The following is a 20,861-nucleotide window of genomic DNA, read 5'->3' on the forward strand; positions in this document are numbered from 1 at the left end:
CTACACTTAACAGAGGAACGCTCTATATACCTCATACAAGTGGTTTGTTTGGGTATTTTCACACTTCGCATATAGGCCAATCAATTTACCCTCTTGGTGAGATTTGTTTAGGCAGGTGAGAAAGCAGCAAATCACTCTCGGTGCGGACCGAAATAACCGAGACAGCCTAAGAGATGTGGTCTCAGCCATCAGCTAAGCAAACCCTAGCGTGATTGGATTGCAGTGAGAACGTGATTCGGCTCTCATTCAACCAAACCACAGGAAGCGAACCACATATGCTGTGTGTTGTGGGTTGCTAGTTATGTTTTTGGAGTTGTGAATGGGGATGCTGATATGAGCCAGAGGACAGAGCTTTCTTTCTGTCTGGACCAAAACACACACAAAACAGAAAAGGACATGCCAGACAAAATTTCTGGTGTTATAAAAGACTTATTATTAGAATTACTTAACCATATTTATCATTGTATATATGCTTTATATGTTTGGTTATATTCAATGATTTCTAAACACACTTGACAAAGATTTGTTTACTTTTTTTATTGCCATATTTCCAATGAAAATGTTTACAAGTTCATTTCCAGCTGTGTTGCCTCTAAAATGCCCCTCAGAGAACTTCTTGCCAAATACCAAAAATTCATTAAGTAAAAACTGCAAATGACTTATGCCAGAGAAGATGCTTGAGGATCGAATGTTAATTTTGGTCTGTTGATATAGTAACACTAGACAATATGGCTGTGAATCTGAGCTAGAAATAAACACTCTCAAATATTACCTGCTGGTATTGGAGTACAAAGAAAAAACAAGATGAAATGTCCATTTACTTCTGAATATATTGTAGTGTGCTTAGTCTTTTAAATAAGAGAAAGGTTATTAAGGTCATTAATATTCCACGGTGCATATTGTATAATTACAACATAAGTGAACAAATATATATACCCAGTCTGATCTGAGCTCAGGTTTAGTTTCTTTTGGTCTCTTTGATTTGAGAGTCTGAATCTGGAAAGAGCAACAACCTGCACCAATTATTTCTAATCACTTTCAAGAGTAAGATTGTTTTAACAGTAATGAGTGGAGCCAGTAAAGAGCGGCTTTCATCAGAAGGCCGTAACGAGATGCTGTTTGAGCCGAGCCCGCCACTGCAGCTGGCATTCGCGCCATTGCCATCGCCACGGCACAATTACCAGCAATAATTCCATGTTTAGTGCTTAATAAGACAATGATGGATCACAGACAGAGAGTTGAAAGTGAGTCCTTGGAGAAAAAGAGCTGGCTCTGTCGTCAAACAAGAAACGACAACAAATTCACAGCGGTTCAAGAAAAACCATCTAATTATCATCAGGTTCAAATTTTTTTCCATTCGGATGATGAAAGGAACAGCGCATCTGTATCTCTGTCACGCCTCCACTTTCTTTTACCTGCAAGTGTGTTTGTGCTAGAGACGGTGTACGTGTGTATATGAGATCGGACATAAGTGATCATATATCCAGCTTGGAGTGATCCACTTAGTGCTGGGGAGGTGAGGAGAGGAGAGGAGAGGGTAAGAGAGAGAGCTTCAGGATTCAAAGGACAAATCAAATCCAGATTGAAATGGAGTCAGGGCAAAAAGCTGAGAGCGGTGATGCTGAAGGTGACAACAGAAGTCAGACAGAAGTCAGACTCGTGGTCCTCTCGGGTTCCTTTCCATGTTCACCTGCAGCCAGAGGTGAGCCCAGAGGTGACCAGGATGCTTTTAGAGGATTAAGACTAAATGGAAGTGTTCGTCGATTGATTTTTAAAGCAGAGGCTATTTAAAGGGGAGGGTCCACTTGATCTCAAGCCAGAACCTGTTACTGAGCCAAAATGAACGATGATGGAAGATTGATGAGAGACAATCATGGACTGAATGTTCTGATAAGCATGATACAGAAACAGGAGCAAAAATAGTTCCTAATCCATTGACTTGCTCATGTGTATGCATTCAAAAGAAATGTATAGATGCTTTCTTTCTGGTTCTGTGTCGATAAAATCCAGACAAAAACAGTTCCATTGATATCTTCTTTCTATCGGCAGCATCATGAAGTAATGATACCCCCAAACAAAACAGGTTTGGCTAGACTCTGCTCTGCCTTTAGGCATACTGAGCCTAGTTTATAAAGGCAGTCTTTGTCATGGCCTGGGCTTCCTTCCTAAGCCGCTCCCCTTTCAGCACTAGTTAGCCTGTTTACATTGTAAATAGGGGGAATCCACTAGGGAGACAGCTGAAGACATCTTACAGTTTATACCTCCAGGGCACTAGGAGGAAAAGCACACTTTTTATTTGTGAATTCTCTTTTTTTCCCCACATGCATTCATTGCAGTACCTCAAGTCTATGGTGAGCTTGTCACCTCTAAGAAGCAGATGGTACTTCTTGAATTTGGCAGCAGAAGTTCAACACTGTGTGTGTGTGTGTGTGTGTGTGTGTGTGTGTGCGTGTGCATGCGTGCAAATAGGGCGATTGGTTGGCGGCATGGGCAAAATGAAACATGTCACGAATGAAACAAGAAAAAAAACACAGACTTTACAAATTGAATATAATGATTAGAATGAGGTATTCATGCACAAAGGGCTAAAATGGTAAGTTTCTCACAAAGAAACCAAGACATGTCAGTTATATTCCTCGCACAAGGACACCTCTTCTACCAATTTCAAACAATAGCGCTGAAATAATGTCCCGTAGGCCGTTGGCTATCACTTTTCCACGTGAATACAAAAAGCCCTGTTCGCTTTCTGAGTCGACACGGTTATTTTCGAGATCATCAGCCTGCCGGGCTTTTGAAAACGTAAACATTTAATTTCATGTCATTTTCCTCAGCTCAGCTTGCAGTCTCAACTAATGGACAGTGGTTGAGTTGTTAATTCTCATGTAAAGCTGCTCCCTGATTAGAAAATTTTTCCCCCATCTTCAATCACACTAAACATTGTGACAGAGTGCTGAAAGAGCAGGTTGTGTGTATGCAACGGAAAATATACAGCTGCCCAAACTTCCCTAATTAACATTTGATGTCGACAGCAAAAAGGAAGTAGAAATCAAATGAAGCTGTTGAGTTTGCGTCCTGCACATTTGAAAACATACAATCCTTCCATCAGTAATCATTTAGGTCCAGTGACACAATAATAGTAATATTATTATTATTATTATTATTATTATTATTATTATTATCATTATTATTATTATTATTATTATCATTATTATTATTATTATTATTATTATTATTAGGAAGGATGAAAGGACGCTTGGACCACACTCAGGCTATTGTAATTTGAGGTTGGATCTCATCTATAGTCTGTGCAAGCCCCATTTCCTAATCTTAAATCTCTCCCATAGTTTTATATTTAGGTGTCCTGTTTACTGAAATGAAAGGGAAAGTCTGTACTCAGTGCAGATAAACAGCTGTTATTGATGCTGTAATGAAATGTGTTGAAGTATGCTGGCAAATAATCCATGTTTTGTCCATCATTAGATTATTAGATAGTGCATAGTTAGGTTAAGTACTCTTTGTTTGTCACATATACATTACAGCACAGTGAAATTCTTTCTTCGATAATACCCCATGCTTGGAAGTTTAGAGTCAGAACACAGGGTGTGAGGAGATGTTTGTTGTTTTTTCAGGGGTTGTTTGGTGTTGAGGGCCTTGCTCAAGGGCCCAACGGTGGCAGCTTGGTGGTGCTGGGGCTTGAACCCCAATCTTCCAATCAACAACCCAGAGCCTTATCAACTTGTGTAAAGCAAAGGTCCAGCTTTGTTATTGCTCACTGGTTTATACCGCATATTTGGGTGCGTAATTACCGGGGCTGCGCCTTCTTAAACATGATCAAGATCTGTTATTATTATGGAGGAGATTTTACTGCATTAATGTTACTGCATCATTACCAGGCACAGACTACACAAAGTGCTGCAAGTGACACAACAACACATTATATTAACATGCAACAAATTTTGCTGATGTTACGCTATCTTTTATTTTAAAAAAAGAAAAGATGATTTATTTTCATTATTATATTACGTTCACATAGTTATGATGCTGTGATGGACCGGAGCGGTCAGTCAGCCTCTCCTGTAGCACATCTACTGGATTTATTTGTCTTTACCTGATTAGGCTGCTCTTTATTTGTTCCATTGAATCAGGTTTCCTGCACTCTTACTGGGCCACATGCAGGAAATAGCGAAAGACAATATCTCTGACGGCGTGTGTACATTCACTGTTACCGTCACACTTCCTTCAATCAACAGAAAGGCTTATTTTAAAAGCAGTCAGTCAACAGTTGTATTGTGTGGTTAAGTGGGGTTCCACATTGTGCAGCTGAGACTTTTATACCCACCAAGGTCCACCGTCTGCCTGCTGCAGGGCGCTAATGCGTCTGGGGGAAGTCCACCCACATGGATATGAATACTCATTCTAACAAAAGAAATAATCGAAAGCAAACAAGAATGTTGTATAAGCATGTATAGAGTATGGGCTGAGATCCACCAGCCAGGTGGATGTCCGATCCCAGAAACTAATCCTGTTTTTGACGATAAACTCCTGATTTCTGTCCTGCCATGTAACATTCTCATAGATATACTGTAAAATATGATAACGCCATTAAGCTCTGTAAACTTATTTCTTCTCTTTAACTTCAATTGTCATGACAAGTTTTGGATATTGAACTCGATATCAGTTTATAAGTTTTCAAAATGGAATCCGTTGTCTTGAGTTCAAGTTGAGTTTACTCAGGAGGTAAAATTTATAATTTATAAAGTTTAACCACTGCGAAATGTCTTGCAGTGTACATTCCTTCCATTGTATTTTTACTAGATAATTATTTTAGTAGTGATTCATAACCAACTAAAAAGGTGAGTGTTAAAAGGGTTAGCTGTGAAGCCAGTGTAATGCTATTTTAATTGGTCATGTCAGATTTAAAAAACTTATAATACCAACGTTTTGGCAGCAAATATAATATACCACAATATTATCCATGATGGTGCTGCTGAATATACTGTACAGCAACCGGTTAGGGAAACGCATGTCTAAGTAGTTTGAACAGTACTATAGTGTTTAAAAAAACATTTTCAGTTACCACTAGTATCAGATGTGGCACTGCAGTTGGAAAGGATCGAGGGCTTGGATGGAGCTCAGATGAAAATGGCTTTTCGTTTTTTGGACTAGCACAGTGGAGCATCGCTGGCACTCTGTTTCCAGTGTGAAGCTACAGCTCCTCCGCAGGCTGAGGCCTTGAGCCCATGTCACAGGTGTCCCGCTAGGAGTGGAGCTCAGCCAATGCAGACAGCCATCTCTGAGTTCCATCAGGGAGCCTCCATAAAGAGCGCTTAGAATCACCGCCACCCAGATGCCCACAGCTGCAGCTGGTCTCCTAGAGCGGACGGTTCCAGCCAGCATTGCTATGGAAAAGCTACTGGTTGATGAGCAAAGCCATGCTAATTTGACGCATAAATCAGGAAGCGTGCAATTGTTGGCTGGAATCATCTCCAGAGAGTTTGGATTTTAAGCAACACACTTGAGAGGGGGAAAATAATTACATAAATCATTTGGCATCAAAGAATGGATTTGTTCGAATGAATGTTACTTGGAGTCAGACTAAAATCAATCTGCTGATCCTTGTAGCTTCGCAAGGAACCTGAGAAACATTAGCATGTTATTTGCTGCGCATTAAACTAAGGGCAGAGATCAGTAAAGGTCAGCTTAGAACTATCCAGCCTTCTCTGTATGCAAAGCACTCTGCCTAATAGGACTCAGAAGCTTGTGTATGTTTACACATGAAGCAAGTATTGAAATGAGTTATCAACTCAATTACCACACCCCGCTTCAGGCAAACACCCCTCCCTCCAAAGCCCCATGGATCCGAACGGTCCCATCCCGCACATGGAAATGATTTGTCACCTCGGCTTTATGCAAAATCCCATTTCCAATAAGCCCGGCTTCAATTTACACAGTGCTTTACACACGAAGGTTAATCAATAAAGCAGGTGCAGCAATGTCCTGTAACATGTGCACAGGGACCTCTTCGCAGCCATTAATCCCACATGAAAAAATGGGGAAAACACCCATCTAATTACAAACAAATGTGCTCATCAGCATCCCCTGAGCCATGGAGGCAAATTAGTTCTGTGAGTGTGTGCATTCTTGTTCATGTTCATGAAGCTGCAAGACTTTACACGGGTATGTCGTGTGCATCTTCTGTTGTCGCGGTTTCCAATTTGGGAATTACAAAATGCTATTGATTCCAAGTATTTTTTGCAATGACAGTAAGTTATAAAGAATAAAGGGGCTTGTGTTATGGAGGTTAGCTCCGGTTTTGCTGTCCCACGTATCCGGCTTCGCCTCTATTCTGATATAATTACAGAGGTTTAAAATGGCAGGTGAAGGACCATTCATGTTAATCAGTTGAATGAAAAGCGAGATTGAGTTTTTATGAATGTAGTTTAATTAGATTTCAGTCCTTGTCAATGCCTGTTATCCATCATGAATACATGCAGCTGTGTTCTCCTGCTCCATGCTAAGAACAGACCCGTGTAGTGTATGGTTGTTTTGACCCTCAGCACTTGCACTGAGTAATATCACTTCAACCGTCATCTGTCCTTGTCCGGCTCTCCATTTAATAGGAAACATTTTGTTATCTAAAAGAACACTCGGAAAGAGAGAAATACACGTCAGCCGTGTATCTTACTTAAAAAAAAAAACCTTGGAATATTCTAGAATATGTTCCAACAGTCACATGAATACTCTGATGTTTAGTTCTGGTTTTATTTTTGTTCTATTTAAAATACATTATGGTTTGTGGACACCTCATTCATCACAGCCATTTGGGCTTTCTGAGATTAGTGGAGGTGATAAACAATAACAATTAATTATTGCTAAAAAATAAATGTTAATAGTTAATTCTCCTCCACAGTTTAGTAAGTACTAGGCAATAGCGATCAAACAAAAGCCTGTATTGCAAACTGAAAAGATGACTTTTGTAGCATCGCGTCGATCTTCCTTTTAAATAACGCACAGAGATCTTGCACTCTTTTCCCATCACCGTTATAAAGGCGGTGCTTTGCCTAACAGCCCTGATTGTAACACACCTATTCTTCTCATCCTTTCTGTCTGATGCAGAATCATTGATCCGTGTGAATGTGAGAGCTGGTGTCTCCTCCCAAGTAGAAAAATCTCATTAACAATGGCGCTCATTCGTGAGGAGGTGTTTACATACAATAACAAGTTTTCTGGAATGGAACCAGCAAAACAGTTGTACAACATGACCAATGTTATTATGCTGCCTCCTCTTCCTCACAGCGTACACTCTGTGTCTCCACGCTTAACCTCTGCAATCATGTAACTCGTTAAAATATTTAAGTGCACTGGCGAGCTTGGCCTTGTAGACAGCGCAGGGCAAGGCATTTTTGCATAATGCTTTTTTAAAACATGCATCAGAACAGTGTCTTCCATTAACTTGAAATTAAAGCCATCATTATGCACTTGCTCCGTTTAGAGCCACACAGCACTTAGCTAAAATCAATTCTGAAAAGAGTTTGCATGTCATGAATGGGGGTAAAAAAGCGAAAATCTTTTGGTGCACACCATCTTTACACATCTTACATTTTTGGTCATCACCTGGATGATACTGCCTGCTGGAGCCTGCTTTTGAATGTTTTTCAACATTTATTACTTCATTAATAAATTTACAAATCTGTGCCAGTTCTTAAGTAAAGACTGAGGGCCAAATTTGAGCAAACTCTTTAGCAGTAATCCAACGAATGAATTAAGGTGAAAGGGATTCTGGGAGGTGACAGATGCAAGAGTAGACTTTTATTGTAGAAGGTGTAAAAGGAATAAATAAAGAGTGAATATAAACCAGAATAGCAAAACACAGACTGTTAGCAAGGCTATGGAAGGCAGCAAACAAAACACCTAGTAAATTACTTAGTGGTGCAAATTAAGGTGAAACGAGAAGTTACTGAGTAATTAGTGAGACATGCAACAAGGACACGTGCACAGTGGCTGATGGGTGACGTAGTTCAAGCACCAATTCTGCATAAGCGTGAGACAAGGTCACTGCAGATGACTTTAATGGTGACATTTTCTTTATTACTCTCATTCTTGCTTAACCAACCTGGAAATGTGGGATGTGGTAGCTTAGTGGTTAAGGCCACTGTGGGCCCCTGAGAAAGGCCCTTAACCCTCAATTTGTATGAAACCCTCAGTATAAAATGAGATAAATTGTAAGTCGCTCTATATGATGACGTATGCTAAATTAATTTGTTAATTTTAATTAATTAATTGTTAATGAAATTTTTTATGTTATTCAAACACAAAGTGTTTCTTTGACTAGCTAGCAGATACTGCTAAACACTTCTGCTACTGTATATAATGTCTTACTCATAGGACTATGTAAAAAGAGTATGATTTACTTCAACATTATCAATTTTTTTATGATATACAAATTTTCATTTTGGCCATTAATGGAAATACATCTCTATTATCTTGTTTTTTTTCATCAGAAAGGTACAAACCAATTAGTGTGTGATTTGTACAGTTTTAAAGTGTGCTTTATGGAAATGCACAAACAGCTCTTCACTTGCTTTTAAAAGCCATTTGCTCTTAAAATACTTTGGAAATTGCATGCCACCACTGAAATTACCCGACCCATTTTGTAGTGGAAAGCATGATGGGGCGAGGCCTGTGAAAGCTGAACTAATGTTTGGGTTCTTGGTGTTCAGGGGAGGGAGAGCCAGACTCACCTAATGATGTTTTCACTGTAACGATGCAAGTGGGGGCCAAGGTCATTCAGCTCATTGCCTTCTCATTCACCGGTTTTCATCTCCATTGTAAACCACAGTGCGAGCGTTTGAAATGGTCAAATCCCAAAGGGAAGACAAAAACAATCTGATGGCAATCAACATCAGAATATTATCTGCATCTTCTAAATTGGACGGCGGGGGAAACGATACTCTGAGGCCATTGCTATCACAAACAGGAAACTCCCATCCTGTGAATAAGACACCTGGGATCAGAGCTAAATGAGCATCTCAGTCTCTGCAGACTTTCTCTTTTCCTCTCAGAGCTTCTCGACTGTTCTTGTTGACGTTATAAATAACACACAAGGCTGTATTGATGGCACAAAGAAAACACATACGATATCTTCTTTAAGAAGAGACAATGGACTCTTTGACTGGATGTCAGCATCTCCCCGAGGAACTACAGCTGATCTGAGATCACCATGGCTGTAGATAGCGTTTCGCACAGCCTGTTGATGTGCAGATGTGGAGTAATGAGGGTGTTCACTCAGCTCTCTCCTGTCAGAAGATGCTTAGGCAGTGCCATTCTGCCAGTGCCTGCCTGGCTCACTGTCAGCACACGCCAGCAGCCTCTAATTTCTCCATTTGATGAGCAGATAGCCTCTCTCTGTTATTAGCCCTCTGTCTCCAGCCTCTGTTGTTTTGGCGTTTTCACCCTCTGCAAACTTTAAGAGTGGCCAGCTATAATGTATGCATAACACCTCTGCTCACCTGCTGTTAACAATGCCATGAACAGAAGTGGCCACGCGCCGAGACGATGGGGTCCTGCAAGTTATTTCCACACAAATCACCAACAGATTGCTTCTGTTAGTTTGGGGGTATGGGGAAAAATGGTTTTGTTAGTCTAATGAGGTATAAAAATGGCACGTGGCAGGTGTGTAATATGCAGATGATGCCAACTCCATTATTCGCAATGCAACCGTAATTGCATTTTTCAAGGGCCTGGCGTTTCTTCATGCCTCCCGAATGCGCAGGCCATCAGAGGCCTCAGGAAAGCAACAAAAAATACTTCTGCTCCAGACGGTGATACCTGATAGCACCACTAAAGCAGTTGTAGTACATTAGCTGAGCCATAAAACAATAAGGTACCAGGAACATGAGCACATCTGCTATTGTAATTGAATTTATAGCACAGCATTTTTATAGCCCGCCATGTCCAGCAAGTTGTAATTCTCACAATTCAATACATTACACTATCACTATTAGTTTAGGTGAGAAATGTAAGATTATACACGTCGGGTTTAGAGCAGCCAAAGCTTCCATGCCATTTTGAAATGAGACATTACGTGAGTAAGGGAATGGAAGAATGATGGAGCCAAGTCGGTTACAGAATACATTAAAGACTTTTACGTCTTCAGATTTATTCCCAAACTCTGAGTTGACCAAACATATATGCTCACTATATGCTGTATAATCTAAGGCAAGTCATGAAACTTTATCTGTGGGTCAAAGCTTTTCTGTAATTTTATCAACTACTTTTGGATGAAAATCTGGTGTAATTATACGCCAATCTACTGTTTGCCTATCAGCTTCACTTTCTTGATAATGCATTTTCTGTCAAAAAAAGTGCTCATTAATATGTACAGCCAAAAGTTTCACGAAATTGCCACAGAAATATAAAACGTATCATCAGCCAAATGATATCTGAATAAATGTGAGCGTTTTTTTTTTTATTTTATTTTATTTTATTTTTTATTTTTATTTTTTATTTTTTTTTTATTTTTTATCGTGTTTTATTTTATTTTATTTTATTTTATTTTATTTTATTTTATTTTATTTTATTTTATTTTATTTTTATATTCATCCCCAGTCTATTACCATTCACTGCAGGTCTTCCGTTTTTCATGGCAGTAACGTGTGTAGTCAGTCACCTCATTGTTTTGGACTCCCGCTTAAACATCATACGGCAGCTGAATGTGAATTGGGGAGAGAGCGGACCGCTGCGTTTCTCTCAGATCTTGTTGATCAGCTCGCATTGTTGGGCATCTACAAGAAGATAGAAATAGAGTGTATTTCACCACCTGGTGAGAGAACGGGCTATTGTGTTCGTGTGCGCTCCACAGATAACAGAGAAATTTCAGCTTTGTGCTTGTAAGCCAGTACTTATAGATGTTACTCCAATGACAATCAAATGGTCTTGTATCTTAATGTATTATCTTATTTTCTGTATAAGAATATTATTGAAGCTATGAAAGTGAGATTAAAGGGATCGGTGACAGTCGAAAGTATTCTCATCACTTCACAGACTTTTTAGCTGTATGAACGTGGTGATCCCTCTTCACCTGAAAACAATCTAAGGATGTTGAAAGTGTGTACATGAAAGACTTCTGCTTCTATATTTATAGTGTTTTACATATTAAAATGAAATCTCTTTGAATTACATGAAGTACGTGAATATATATTTCAGACACTTCAAATAGAAATCATTTTATTTTTTATTTTATGTCATTCGCATAGGGCTCACACGTGAGGGACGGGGGAAGAATATTGTACCACAATACCAGAAGACGTCTATGGTTTTGCTAACAAAGCACCAACAATATGGTGTATTTTTGTGCAACATTTACAAAAACTAAAAATATGCCTGACATGATAGGAATGAAAAAACGTGTCTATATCACAATATTGATAACATATAGTACAATACAAAGCTGCTCAAAGCAGGCATTAATATTCCTTTAGGCATCACTTAAACTAAAGTATCAGATTTGGTTATTAATTGATGGTTAAACAGTTTAATCAAGTACGGTGTCTCTCTTTTAGCCCCAGAAACGTTATGGACACAAGCTGATGTTATAATGTCACAGACATGCTGGTTTTGAAAGAGACACTGGATTAAATGCTCTCTCCTTCTCTCTCTCTCTCTCTTTCTTCTTTGTTTCTCTTGGGGGTCAATAATTAAAGCGCAGTTAAATTAGTTCAATGCAATAAGGTTTTAATAGAAGGTTTTAATGAATGATCTCGAAGGGAGGTTCAATCTCAACTGAGGGGTCAGTCCCTGCCTTGCCCCCCCCCCTTTTTTTATCCCAGTCCTTTCAGCTTTCTTAAGAAGCTGCAGCATTTCCGTGGTTTTGAATGATCAAATCACTACCCGTTGCATTTCACAGAGGCTAAAAGAGATCAACGATATGATTGTCTAGGAAATGAATCATCCAAAAGGGGAAACTTAACACCCCAACCTTCAATTTCAGCTAGATACCGGAAAGCACAAATGGACAAGACTGAGCATGTTGTCATGCCTTGGTCATTGTTTTGCAGCTGCTACCACAAAGAAACCCTTCAGTTGATGTAAAGGTGTCTGTTCGCAATCTTCTTCCCCCTTGTAATTACATGTGTATTGAGTGCAGGTTCAGACATGCTCAATCCAGGTACAGACCCTAACAGAGGAAACTCAGAGTGTTGAAATCTCCCACTGATTAAAGGCTGCTCCAGAATGAGCTACAAACCAGACAGCTGATGTTTGGAACAAGCTTGTCCATCGGTATAATTTTCTGTGCTTTTTAAATGCCAGTGTATCCTTCAGTAGGCGTTTTGTGTCATTGTACTGGTTATAACCATTGCCGTTTTTCTCTCTGACAGTTTTAAAATGCTTAAATAATAATACACTGTTAATTTATTGAGAATGGAAATGGAGCACACAACAAAGCTACACATGACCATGGTATAGATATGATACATCTCCAGTGAATTTATTCCAGTCCTTTCCACAGCACAGGTTTTCCATCGTTCCCAGCATCCTCTACTCTCACAGTGTTAGTGTCTACCTCACTCCGGTGCTTTAAAATGAACCATATCTTTTATTTTCACAAAATACATTTTAAACAAAGGTAAATTTTTACTCTCTTTTGCACACATTTTTGGGGAGTACTATTTCATGTCAGAAAGCCAGACAGTATACACCCACAAGCAGCAGTGGCTGTGGTTACCATACACACCCACACAAGGCAAATTACAAATATCACAAATGACTTGTCCCTTGCTTGTGTGAACACAGCACAGTTTTGATTTATACATTAGTCCCTTTGAAATGGCTTTCAAAACCATGAATTTGATATTAAGTTTCTTGTGATGGAGATGACTAATGATGTTATGAAACTTCATACAATATATTTGTTTCTATTGCTGATGGTTTAGAAAAAGGTGGCTACAAGTGGTTAAGGTTCTCACACTGTAAAGCATTTCAAGCTAGTTAAATATTTCAAACATTTCAACGTGGTAAAACTTAGAAATGGAAGTTCACCTACTGTCTTGATAATGTGAGTAAACCCAACCTTTCATCTCACAAATAGTCAAGACAATTTTTCATTTTCGGAAACTTATAAACTTGAGTTCAAAATCCAAAGCTTGTCACGGCAAATGGAGTTAAAGAGGAGAAATGTGTTAATAACTCAACCAGGCTATTATGTTTTACAGTGAAACACCAATAAATTACAAGTTCAGATTTTCATGGCCTGCCAGAGCAATACCATTAACCCTCAGCTTATTTCAGTCAGTCTCTTTGGTTCTGTTCTTGAGATCCATGACTCATGATTAGACTTTTAAAAAGACTACCTTTCAAAAGCATGTTGAAGCAATCAACTGGAGCTGAATTGTATTATTTAAATTGCGCCTGGGTTTATTTGCAAGTACACACTTTTTTTTTTCTTCATATAAATGGACATCATGTATCCATTATCCAAAGGTCCATCTTTATCTCCATCTTTAGAAAGTTGTGCTCCATGATTAGGGATTTATAATCCAGAAATAGACAGGAGTGCCTCTGTAATAACCCTTGACCCACAGAGTGGTGATTGTCAAGAGCTGGCATGGAGCCTCTCAAGCTCAATTTGCCCCTCACTGCTCTTGAGAAAGTATTGTGGTCTTATTGATCCGTCTTCTCTCTAGGCCTCAGCTCAAGGCCACGTTTCAAAGGTAGCCATGAAATACTAATGGACTAATTCAGACTAACCTGCTTGCTGCATCCGTGCTCCACTCTCCTCGTTTCCATGGTACGCCCTGCAGGACGGGAACGCAGCTGAGGGCCTGAAACTAAAACAACATACTGTTTCCCGCTCTCTCTTTCTAGTGAACCGGATACTGACTGACCTCTGCTCTGTATGTCTGACTTCCAGAAGTGTTTTGTACAGAGAAATTATTTGTTATATAAAAAAAAAAAACAGTTTAAAGGTTGCCAAAACAGGGTTCACAAACTAAACAGCGGCCCTGTAGTGGAACAAACAACGAGTCCAGAGCTAGACGAGGAACATGGATCATCTGTCTTGACACAGTAAAGGGTTTCCATTAAAGTGAGCTGGGATTGGGGTAGAGATTTGGACATGTCTTTGTGGATTCAATCTGTTAAAAGATTTTATGGCACATAAGCATTTTTATTCACAAATAACAGTCATGAACACACAAATAATCCAGGTAACATGAAGACTATGGCTTTTTTGTAGTTATGTGGAATTCTTGTAGTCTCTCATGCTTATTCTCTCTCTCTCTCTGTCTCTCACACACACACACACACACACACACACATATGTCTTGGGTTACTTACTAAGAGGTGATGGCTCCAGTGTAGTGCCGTCTCAGCAGTTCAGTAATGAGTTCATTGTGTGATGACTTGTGGCATATGGGGTACAGACGTTGCATTTCACTAACAGTTTATCAGTCTTTACACACACTGTTAGCTGGTGATCAGATGATGCATTCAAATCTGGCTTTGGTATTCACTGGGATAGGATTTTAGCTAAATATTCGTTACTGGAAATGAACAAATGACCACAAAAATATCCTAATAACGACAACTTTATCCTTTCTAACGTTCAGAAATTGAATCATATATGAAATGATAGGATTTTTTTAAGACTGAAATAAACATAAACACCACAGGTTTCAGCTTGGACTGAGGCCTTTATATCATATATGCAGTGCAGTGAAAAGAAAACAAATGTTAGAAAGGGATTAGAAGGAATGTGAGGGCAGAGTTGAGTGCTGACAGTGACATGTGTGCTTCCAGCAGTCTGAGACTCAACATAACATCACTGTAGTCTCTATTTCTCATCTGTTTACACAGGGATCTGAAGTGTTTCAGATTTATGTTATGATAAATGTATGCTATGTGTGTTATGTGCTTTGACTTAACCCTTGCCTGAAGGAGCTGCGGTGAATATGCTCGGTGTTTGTCTGACTCTGACACTTCAGTAGTATGATTATGTCTGCAGGCTATGGAGACTGTGTACCTTTTTTGTGTGGTTAAGAAACATTGTCAAGAGAGGAATTGTTGTGAATTTCTGCATTAGGCCCAGCATTAAGGACCGCAGTGGAGAATGTGGAGGAATTTTCTCTCATAACCACTTAAATGTAAATTCTGCACTCTTGTAGCCACACACCTTCTGTATTAGGTTAAATGTAGGTAGTGAATCATTTATAGTAGTTAAAAATGAAAGAATGGCCAGGATCAAATAAAAGATAAATCGATACAAGTGTAAAAAGTGTAATAACTGTAAGGAAAGAAACACAGTGCACACATGTAGAAAATGATTTTTGGATGAAAAAATAAATAAAACACACACACACACACATTTTATATATATATATATATATATATATATATATATATATATATATACGCTTTCCAGTGTTTGTGTTTAATCTACTATTGGGTTAATCTACATTCCTGTATAAAGAGTGAAGGCAGATGCAAGCCAGAGCAACTCCCCGCAATCTTGTCACTTGACATACCATAACAAACATGCCAAGCTAATTTCATGCACTTAAAATGTGTGAAAATGACTCCTGATGAGTCTGTCTATCTCCCTCTGTCTCTCTCTCTCTCTCTCTCTCTCTCTCTCTCTCTGTCTGTCTCTCTCTCTCTCTCTCTCTCTCTCTCTGAGTTGTGTCAACACACAGCCTCCAGTGTCAATAGCTAGGTTTCTAGGATTAAACAAAAAAAAAAAAGCTGCTCTTAATGTTATGCAGAGGTTATTCATTAACCATTCTGAAGACACACTTCCTCTGTGTGTTTTGAACCCTTCCTTCTGTCATGGTGTTAGCCGAGCAAACTGTTCACACATTCGGGCTTTTTGGAGCATATGGTTTAGATCACTGACTGGCACATTTCAGTTTGCTCACTGATCGTATCTTGAATTTCTCACTGCAGTTAATGAGTGAATGTGGAAAGAAAACCTTGAGACTTGACTTTGTTAAGTGATCGAATAGTTTTACGCCTATTTCATAGTGAACCTCAAGATTTGAAATATGCACAGTGTTTCGCTGTGATTGCTGGGACAGAGGAAGTCTTGTGTGTATCTGGTGACCTTGGTGTGTCCGCACGGTAGAGCAGAGAACAATGTGTCTAGTGAGGGTTGTCTTTCCGGGACAAACAGCTGTGTAGGTTGATGTGTGTGCTCAAGTTTGCTTACAGCAGTGATCAAGATTTTTCTGAGCAATATATTGTCCACACACACACACACACACACACACACACACATATTTATATATACTGTATGTGGTGTATAAATATGTAAAAAATACAAACTAATTTCAGTGGCATATTTTCCTGTTTGTCGTTTTCTCATATGAAAGAATCCTATAGCATGCTACAACTACATACATCCCTGTAGATGTACTTAAATATCATTTTTTCTCTGTGCAGGCTCAGCCTTTATGATGGTGAACACCTCTGGAAGGTTCCCTGGCCAGAGAGCTCAACTGATTGTCCCTCAGCTAAAGGAAAACGATACACACTGCCTTATATTCCAGTATTATGGAGCCAGCGGTGAAGGCTCGAGTCCTGGCCAGCTCTACATCTATGTCAAAGAGAACAACAGTCCAGTGGGCCTCCCTGTGTGGAACTCATCCGGACCTGCTTTTCATACATGGAAGCAAGTTGAACTGGCAGTCAGCACTTTCTGGCCCAACTTTTACCAGGTGAGAACTTTTCTAGCTCATCAGTATACTTCTATTAATCTGTATAGTCCAGCAAGAGGTATAATTATCAGTGATATGTTATTCAGGACTTTGTTCACAATGCTATGACGCATACATAAGTGCTACATGACAACTGGCATCAACCTACATGAATGCTAATAAAGGTTTATTGCAAAAGATATATGGTTCTTTTAACACTTTCTGTGCTTACATGTCAGTGTATTATGCTATGACAATTAGTGCTGTAGCGCAATATGCTTCTGCTTTATCAGAACCACATAATGATGATAATTTTACATGCCAAGCATCAAAACCTCATTAACTCTAATTCAAGGTGGGAGAAAATATACTCTCTTACTACAGTGTCATGATATCCATTTCAGTACTTTTATAGCACTTTTAACTAGAGTTACTGTCATAAAGCAGTTGTACAGAATCTGGAAATAGATAGAGACCCATAATGAGCAAACCAGAGGAAACGATGACAATGAAAACCTCACTGAGAGAACCAAAAGGAAACCCATCATCTTCTGGGTCACACTGGACAGTGAGATTATAAATCATTGCTATATATAGCTGGGGAAAAGTAAAGGTAAACAGTACTTAAGCGTGCTGAATAGATGTTTAGTGTGAGGATATAGTGAATAAGAGTCCTGGAACGAGCTCTTTATCATTACCACAGCTCTTAAGTACAAGGCTACAGTATCCAGATAAGATTATCTGATTATGGGACTTGGGCATAAACTGTTTTTGGGAAGTGGAGATCCAACAGCAGAAGGGGAGTCACAAGTGCAGAAATCTCTAAGCAGGAGTAACTTATGATTATGAGTATTATAGAAATTGCCGGAATGCCAGAGAAAATACACATAACACATCGGTATTACTGAGCTGCAAATATACATTGTTCCAACATGTGATGTTTTACATAACTTGACACAGGTGCTGTCAGAATAGTCAGAGCCAGCCTTTATGGTCTATCTCCTGTTAGGAATAAGGCTTTAAATTGTTTCCATCTTAAAAGGCAACTATCAAAAAAAAATGAAGAATTTGAGATGGCAGAATCTTGGGAAATGGCTGCAGAAAGGTTCTTAATTGTGGTCTTGGAATCATAATTGACCTTAACGGGGGAAAAGAAACATGTTGCTATTGTCATCATAATGATTCTGAAATTCCTAGACTCTGGTTCATGGTGTTTACCATCTTCACAACAGCAGAACAAGCTTTTTTTGGCATCATACGCTGTAGAGAATCTTAATGAATTCAGTTCACATAAAGAGCTCATTCACATTTGACATGTAACCACTAAGCTGCTCAGGTAGCCTGATTTGACACCTGCCATGCTGGTGTAGCACTGCCTGTTGATCCTCGTAGGGAATCTATTTTAATTGCAAGAGAAAGTCCCAATTACTTCTTGCAAAATCGACTCCTGGTGCTCTTGCAGCTGATTCTGGACTGTTCCTCTGGGTTTGACTGAATAGAGGCAGAATAAGAACCAGTCTCTGAACCTCAGTCGTTCAGTAAGGACCCAGCATGCACCTTTAACGGCTGAAAAGTCATTGTGTAAAGAAGTGGCACCATAGGAGAGCTTTCATTGACTCAACTGGAGATGAACATTTCAGCACAAACGGAGGAAAAGAGGCAGCAAATGTATCAAGGTTTAGACAGAAAGGAGAACTGCTACTCATTGAGAAGTGTTTATTTCTTTGGTTCTTAGTACGTAGACTTCAAAATGGCTTTAATGGCTTTTACAAAACTGATTCAGAAGGGAGATCATTCGAAATTTTTAATTTGATTTAACTTCATGATAATCGACCTTTTAAACAAGATGCTTGCTTGTTACATGGGGTATGAAAAGTGTGCACTACTAATTTCTGAATTCTGCAATACACTTCATCTTGTGTGCTGTAAGATTCAGTACATCCTGAAACCCATCTAAAGTTACATATGGTGTAGGGTCCTAGGTATGGAACAACATTTTTATTATAGTTTTTTATGCAATGAAGACTCCGGTTTGAGAATTTGATTGGAAGACAAAAGTGGAGACCCTGTGATAGAGAGTTGGATGAAGTTCCATGAAATGGCCATGGAGTGCTTGACACATGTTTTAACTTAGTATTACTTCTGTTTTCATTACAGTTTGAACATGTGAGATTGTGCAGTTTCCAGGTTCCGTCAGTATAAAATCACAATAACTGGGGGTAATTAGGGGTACTCGACCATGTCTGGTAGTCTTTATCAATTTCTCTATGAATTCACTCCAAACTAAGAAGATGTATTGATTTGGATCTATGTGTTTATTCCACTAGCAAAAATGTCCAATTTTATTGAAATACCTTTCTTACACATAAGCAATTACAATTACATTTCTGAAAAAAATTTTTTTTGGAAATTCTCCTGTTCTATAGCTAGTCTGGTCTGACAGTTATATAGTAGATAAAAAATATACAGGGGTCGTATACAGTTGACGATCCCCGATTTAGAGTCAAATTGCTTCCCAGCAACAGAGAAGCAGCATGTAGACATGCGTATGATGTAATATATTATCATATGGATGCAGCACTCCAGAAAGAAGAAGGAATTCTAAATGAAAACTGAGGTCTCCTGAGAAATAACCACCACCTGCTGGGTATTTGGGGTGGGAGGCTGGAGAAATTTCTTCATCTTCTCAGCTCTCTTTCTCTATGCCGCAGCAAGGTGTTATTGGTGAAGACTGCAGTTACGACTTCTTAATATTACAATGATTAACAATAGAATCCGCAGTCTATGTTATTGTAGATAATTAGCTATGGAGAGGTAATTATGGGTTTGTATAATTGCACAGTATCTTAAGTGTTTGTCAAAATGAAACCACCTGGTACTGAGAACTTACTTTGTCTCTTATTTTGTAATTGCATGGTTTGTGTTTTTATCCTTTTCTCATCTCCCTTTGCACTTTTCTCCTGCTGTACAATGAGAGAACACCACCGGCTCTAATTACTCCTCCAGTTTGGTCGCGTTTCAAAACTTTTAATAAATAACAGTACGCAGTTTGAATATGCTAATGTCCATGGCCTGGTGCTCTCTGATCTTCACTGACATACTGTGGTGTTTGGTTCTGAAATATGTTATTGTGCTTCAATTTATAGCATCTGGATCACAATTACAGGTGTGCAGAAAAGACCACTCGTGCGTGATCAGTTCCGAATGAAAGCGGAGAGCTTGGAGCTCAAAGAACAGCTATATATATATATATATATATATATATATATATATATATATATATATATATATATAAGTATATATATATATATGCATCGATCAAGATGACGAAAGGAGCCGAAGCCTAATGCTTACTTTCTATGAGGCATTTACGAATTGTAGTGATACACTAATTGATCCATTATACAGTTGTCTAAATTGTCCACTGTATTGTTCAGACCTATCACAGCCTCTTATACATTTCAGGCAACCTGTTCTGCTATGTATAGAATCCAATAACTACTGAGGCAAACAAAATAAATGTCTGTATAAGCCTTTTGTCTCACAATGATTGCTTCTATATATAATGCAGATTCGTAAGAACCCATAATGGCCTCGGTAATTGAGCAATTATACATTCAGCTAATGAAAACAGTCCAGCAACAGAGAACCCATGGCGCATTGGCCATATTTAAAAGACCTCTGGGGACCAGAAGGTTTTTACTGTGCAGTGTGGTGACACACATCAACACCACAGATTTAATCTCCCTCCAGCTCACCATGACATTTAACATGCCCAAGACTGGCTTTTCATTTTCTTTTAAATTAGCCCCTCATAAAGCGCTAATTAGCGGCCAGGCCACTTACAATTGTTGCTCAGAATAAAGCGGAATGGAAATCAATTTAAACCCATTTGAATGACCTAAAAAGCATCACGTTTGAACGGCCTCTCAGTGTTATCTAGCACTAATGACTTGTTTGGGTGATCTTTGTTCAGCGTTCATTGGAATGACACACTCGAGATCTACTAGGCAACGTAAATGGGTTTGAGGAAAAACTGTCACCTGCTGTTATTATCGATCCACAAATCCCTTTTTAATAGCCGAAATAATGGTTTATAAAATAGAATGATAAGTTTTAGACAAGCTGACCACTTTCCTGCTCTTCTGTATTTAAAAAGATGTCTTTTTGTAT

General features: G+C 38.9%; 1 protein-coding gene across 10 annotated transcripts in view; it reads left to right on the plus strand.

Annotated features, from left to right (window-relative positions):
- Positions 1-20,861, plus strand: part of ptprma (protein tyrosine phosphatase receptor type Ma) — a 195,183-nt gene that overhangs the window by 56,208 nt on the left and 118,114 nt on the right. For all 10 annotated transcript variants that reach the window (XM_058394863.1, XM_058394872.1, XM_058394910.1 and 7 more), the window contains exon 3: positions 16,435-16,709. In XM_058394863.1, the coding sequence (XP_058250846.1) occupies positions 16,435-16,709 (275 nt within the window). The remainder of the gene's footprint in view (positions 1-16,434; positions 16,710-20,861) is intronic.

The sequence above is a fragment of the Hemibagrus wyckioides genome, linkage group LG01, assembly GCF_019097595.1.
Source record: "Hemibagrus wyckioides isolate EC202008001 linkage group LG01, SWU_Hwy_1.0, whole genome shotgun sequence".
NCBI lineage: Eukaryota > Metazoa > Chordata > Actinopteri > Siluriformes > Bagridae > Hemibagrus > Hemibagrus wyckioides.